Consider the following 5,943-nt stretch of genomic DNA (forward strand, 5'->3'; position numbering starts at 1 on the left):
GATGGGTAAAATGTCAACTGGGGGTCTTAATGTCTAGATAACATCCGAATACAAGTAAACAAAAGAATTAGATTTTCAAATGGATTGGAAACCAATAATTAACACTACTTTTCATACAGGTAGGCTTTTTTAAGCAGAAAAAAACAGTAATTACAATATTTTTGTTTAGAGGCAACTAAGGCTTGTAAATCCACAGCTACACTTTATATGCATTAATTCAGACATAACTTATTTTGTATTTAAACTTTAATAATCTTATATAAGAAACAACAACAACAACAACAACAACAGCTACTTATTTGCATGTCATTGGTGTTTAAGTTCAGACAGTTTGGGAATGTTAACGTGGTTAAAAGTAGAACTGAAACAATTACAATAAATGATTTGAAGGAAAATGACACGGAAACCATACTGATAATAGATTGTTAGATGTTTTTCGAGCAGAAAACGCCAAACATTTGCAGGTTCCAGCTTCTCAAATGTGAGGATTGATTGCTTTGTCATTTACAAATATGGGTTTTGGACTCTTGGTCGGATGAAAGAAACAATTTTAAGGAAGCACTTTGGAGTTAGGGAACTTGTCACTATTTCCTGACATTTTATAGACCAAATGATTACTGATAGAGAAAATATTCTTCAAATAATTGTTAATTTATTATAATAAATATAATTATTGCACATGCATCACTACTTGTGTAGAATAATAATGTATACTTCAGTAATCCCAAATTACAGCGTTTCATACTGTTGTTACTCCCTGAACTACACACACATGCACTAAAGGGAGAAATGGCAGAGTGTGGGGGGGGGGGGGGGGGGGGGGGGGGGGGGGGGGGGGGTTCGCCCAGGAGGTGAAAGGGCACCTCTCCAGCTACCAGTCCACCACCATACTTTAGTCAGAACGGGGACTTGAACCAGCAACCCTCCGGTTCCCAACCCTACAGACTGAGCTACTGCCACCCCCAATATACAGACTGTTAACAAAGTTACATGAAGCATTTTAAAGTAGCAAAAGCTGCAAAATAAAGATTAACACCCACTTTGAACCCCCTGTTTATGCTCCACTATCTATGACCCATCTACAATCTACAATCACAAGCTTTGGAACAGCTACTAACCGGACATTGTGGGGAGATTATATTGTCAACCGCCGTTTCCAAGATCAAAAATTAACTTTCAATCTCAACTTTTTAGCCAAAATAGGAGCAGAACTCCTCAAAGAGAAACTTACGTCTCACTGAAAATCCTGTTTTTGCTGACCTGCAGTGGTTTCACTTCTCACCTGGGTGCAGTGACGTACAGGTGTACTCAAGGGTCCTGTGACATCACGGCTGGGCGTGGTCACAGCACAAGCTTGTTTTTGACCGCAACTACTTATCTACTACTCAAAGATCCAGAATGAACGTTCAGTTTCATCTATCTTCCGTCTGAATCCAAAAAAGATATTATTATACATAAAGATATTCAAGAGGTCAAACAACGTGGAGACACCTGCTCTGGTCTTTAGCTAAAGGCTGTTGGCCCAGCTTGGCCCGCTTCATATCCTCTGGGTCAACTGCGTTTTAACACGTATATTAAGATTTCACGCTTAAATCCAACTGATTTGGTCCAAGACGTTCAACAAGCATTTATACACAAACCTCTTACTTGGCGCGGGACGGCCTTCCTCTGGCCGGGAGTGCACTCTCTGAGGTCAAACATCCATTAAAGTCTGGTTCAGAGACGCTTGGTTCTTCAAAAACACACAAATACTTTGCTGTACTAAAATGACAGGTCGTATTATCGGATATTGTGGTCACGTTGCACGTTGTGTCCGAAACTTGGTTGCGTCCAATGGCTCCAGATCCAAGTATCATTCGAAAGAAGGACATTTTCGTGTTGTTTATTTCCCATTTCCCTTTCAGAAGCCGAGTTTGCAGTCGATTGAAAGTAGTTTTTCTCTCGTCTTTTCGGAGCCGAGGCAGAGCTTGTCCCCATTCAACACCACCTCCACCACCTCCACAACGCCTGGACACTTCTTGATTTCCTCTGGCGCTGCAGCCCTGAGCCAGACAGACAAAGGAGGGGACGCTCTGCCAAGTCTCTCCACTGCATCCATGGCTTTTCCTCTCCTATCTGCTCCCTCCTTCCTTTCCCGTCTCCCTGGATTGTGGCAGTGTTCCCGAGAAGCGTTGGCGACGCTCCAGCGAGTCTGCCACTCCGTCTGAACCTTTCCATCCATCCATCCCAATCGTCCTTTTCGCAGTAGACCCCCGCCCTCCTAACCCACATTCTCTTTCCCCCGTCCAACCCCCTCCGGTCTGAAAAATACACACTTTGGGAAAGTCAATCCGAACCAAATTTAAACTCAGACTCAGACATTTGACTTTGTAATATTCTCATCTTTCCATTTCTCTCCATCTCTTTAACATAAATATCATTGAATCAATATCTTCTCCACACAACATTTACACTTCCTACTTATTACTGTTGTCTTCTCTTTTTAATGTGTGTGTGTGTGTGTGTGTGTGTGTGTGTGTGTGTAGGTCTAGTGGTCTTTTGTTCAGTGCCAGTGCAGATCTATTCATCATGTGCCAAGACTGAGCGCCCTCACTTGTAGTGAAGAGGGTGCAGCTTGGAGCCAAATGCCACAACTGCCAACTCGGTGCTGCTGTCGGTCGGTTTGTCCACACGAAAAACTCCCGATCTCACACAACACACACATATACACACACACACACACACTTTTGTCTAAGCCATATTCATGTTATAGTGACAATTATGGTTTGTAATAACTAAATCAGATGTATTATTAAAAGCCAATACTGCTTTTCATGAATTGGAGTTGCTAATATTTTACATTTATTACCAATATCCTCAATGTCTTCATATATCACAATCTATCTTTTATTGAAAATAAAAATAATAATAAAACAAGTTAGTGAACATTGTTGTTTTGCATGCGTAAAGACTTTCCTGATACAACGCAGAATTAATTATGTCACACAGTTATGTATTTCACAGTTATGTATTTCATCACTGCTTTTGATTTGTTTTGTGTTTTTGCACAAATCTTCCATATCAAGAGTTTATGCCAAATTCATCCCATAGTTCAGGAGTTCCCGAATCTTTCAGCCCACGACCCCCAAAGTAACGGTGCAAGTGACTTGCGACCCCCCCACTATAAACATATATCAACGTTGCGCCCAACCGTGTACACACTACGGGCGTGAAAATCAAAAGAGCTGTTCCCTTTTTATTTATTTGCTTGGTTGTATTTTAAATTTAGCCACTAGTTTTATCTTGTGTTAAAATCATGGCTAACATATGCTATTTCTAATCGTTTTTAAATTTTTACTTTATTTCTGGAAATCAACTTGCGACCCCCCCCCCCCCCCCCCTCTCTGGCTCTCGACCCCCCCGTGGGTCCCGACCCCCACTTTGGGAATCACTGCCATAGTTGTTTGAAGATAAATGTCCATATTTAAACCTTGTGAGCATTTACAGACTCCTCAAGGCGACTGTATGTTTTCAGTCTATCATGTTGTTTTTAAAAATTCTGTACACGGAAAATATACACTATGACCGCTATTTCATTTGGGTTTAATTACATTAAACAATGGAGGTTGGCTGACACCAAGCATCAGTCATCATTGTTTTCAAGCATTTCCATGTTATTAACTCAGATGTATTGGAGCTCTCAGAAAAATCCTAGTTTTAAAGTTGTTATTAGGACTTAAAATGTTGACTTGAGCACTGTTAACATGTCAGAATTTTGTAATTTGCCTGCAGCAATAATCAAGATTCAAAAGATCTACGTTTCCTCATTATGTGTGATTCTTATCAGGATGGAAATCCCACTTTAACAGCCTTTAGACCATTTGTACTGCAAGAAATGTAAAACTCTGATAAAATCTATAATAATAAAACATCAATGTATCCTTGTTGACATCTGACCAAAAGAATCTTACTTAACATTAGGGGCTTTAAATGTACCTATTTGCCTTAAAAACAGGTCATATGCACCGACAAGTTATACTCTTAAAAGTATGCACCACAATATCAGGGTTATAATTCTCATATATTTACATCCATGTGGAGTAGCTGTGTCAATGTAGTCATAAAGCGTTCAAAAGGCAAACTGGCTTGCGCATGCGCAGTAACAGCAGCAAGTGCTAATGGCTACATTTACAGTTAACCCTACTTCACTTAGCGAACTACGTCTTTATAACAGATTTGTTCCCATCGTGTACGGAAGGCAACACCGTAAACGTTACCCCAATATTACCAGAACACAAACAAAACCAGCAAAAGAGTCGTTTTGGTGCGGTGTATGGCGTTAGTGTGTCATAAACTAAAGTTATGCTAACGAAGCTAAAATGCTAACGCTAACTTACCGGATACTTTGATGCCGTCCGTCCGTCCGGGCAGTGCCGCCTCTGGAGTCGTCATCTGGGCTTTAGAGGCCATGTCTCCCATGCTACTGTTGATAAAATGACGCCAAACCAGTCGGAGCCTGGAGGAGGAGACCATTGATCCACAGCAGCACCGACGGACAAACTCACGCTGCACACTGGGGGCTAGCGTTAGCTCCGTTAGCTAGCTAGGCTACATAACAACTTATCTAACCAGGCTTGTGTAATGCCAAGGTGTCAACATGTTACTCAACAATGACATGAACAAAACGGCACACACAACCTAAATACACGTAAAACACGATGGAAAGCGTTTGTCACTCAAGATTAAGTCTGTATTTCTGCACAAATATTGACTCCAAGTAGTAGGTTTAGATAAATTCTTATCTTATTACTTTACCTATTTTAGTTATTTAATTGACATCACCTGCGCCGAATTTACCAGACGAACTCCTTAATTCTTCAGTTAATTGATACGTGCAGTTTAAACATGTGTCCCATTATCAATAAGCAAAACAAACATTAATTTGTTAGATTTATGAATGGAGATTGGTATTGTTGTGAACGGTTCAAACAGCTGTGCTTCAAAGTAATTTCATACAAATTTATTACAACTGTATTACAGAAAACAGACACCTGAGCTTTCTTGCTGTCACTGTTGTCACATTTAAAGGGCATTAAAAGGGCACTTTGTGAGGTTTTTAAAAAGTCACTTTATGAGGTTTTTAAAAAGTCACTTTAGGAGGTTTTTAAAAAGTCACTTTAGGAGGTTTTTTAACATTAATATGAGTTCCCCCAGCCTTCCTTTGGTCCCCCAGTGGCTAGAAATGGTGATAGGTGTGAACCGAGCCCTGGGTATCCTGCTCTGCCTTTGAGACAATGAAAGCTCAGATGGGCCGATCTGGAATCTTCCCCTTATGAGGTCATTATGAGGTCCCCCCCCCCCCCCCCCCCCCCTCAATAGCTACAGACTCAGAAATGGCACACACTAAGGAAAGAAACTTCAGATACAGTATTAGGGGACCACTAAGGTCTATATAAAAGAGACTTTAGATACAGTATTAGGGGACCACTAAGGTCTATATAAAAGAGACTTCAGATACAGTATTAGGGACCACTAAGGTCTATGTAAAGAGACTTCAGATACAGTATTAGGGGACCACTAAGGTCTATGTAAAGAGACTTCAGATACAGTATTAGGGGACCACTAAGATCTATGTAAAGAGACTTCAGATACAGTATTAGGGACCACTAAGGTCTATATAAAAGCATCCAAAGAGCACCATGTCATGGGACCTTTAATTGGACTGCCCTTTAAATTGAGCCAGATTGTTTGCAAACCCTTATCCAAAATTTCAATTAGCCTACATTACAACCTTGGAGATATGGATCCAAATTCCTTTTATTTCCTTGAGAAAAATAAACTCAGTAATAATGTGGAAAAAGTACAAAAGTACCCAAATATCTCTGAGACCGACAATCTCTGTCGCAACAATTTCATAATAATGAGTTTGAGACAGGGTACAAGGGTACAAGCGGCCGAAATGGG

General features: G+C 40.5%; 1 protein-coding gene across 3 annotated transcripts in view; it reads right to left on the bottom strand.

The window, feature by feature from the left end:
* Positions 1-4,642, bottom strand: part of msraa (methionine sulfoxide reductase Aa) — a 52,766-nt gene extending 48,124 nt beyond the window's left edge. Inside the window, exon 1 of one of the 3 annotated variants that reach the window (XM_032542617.1) lies at positions 4,377-4,642. In XM_032542617.1, coding sequence (XP_032398508.1) covers positions 4,377-4,512 — 136 coding nt within the window. In that variant the 5' untranslated portion in view covers positions 4,513-4,642. Of the gene's footprint in view, positions 1-1,640; positions 2,181-4,376 lie in introns of those variants that run through there. The other 2 variants (XM_032542621.1, XM_032542618.1) reach the window with 2 other exon arrangements.
* Positions 4,643-5,943: the final 1,301 nt, after the last annotated feature.

The sequence above is a fragment of the Etheostoma spectabile genome, chromosome 18, assembly GCF_008692095.1.
Source record: "Etheostoma spectabile isolate EspeVRDwgs_2016 chromosome 18, UIUC_Espe_1.0, whole genome shotgun sequence".
NCBI lineage: Eukaryota > Metazoa > Chordata > Actinopteri > Perciformes > Percidae > Etheostoma > Etheostoma spectabile.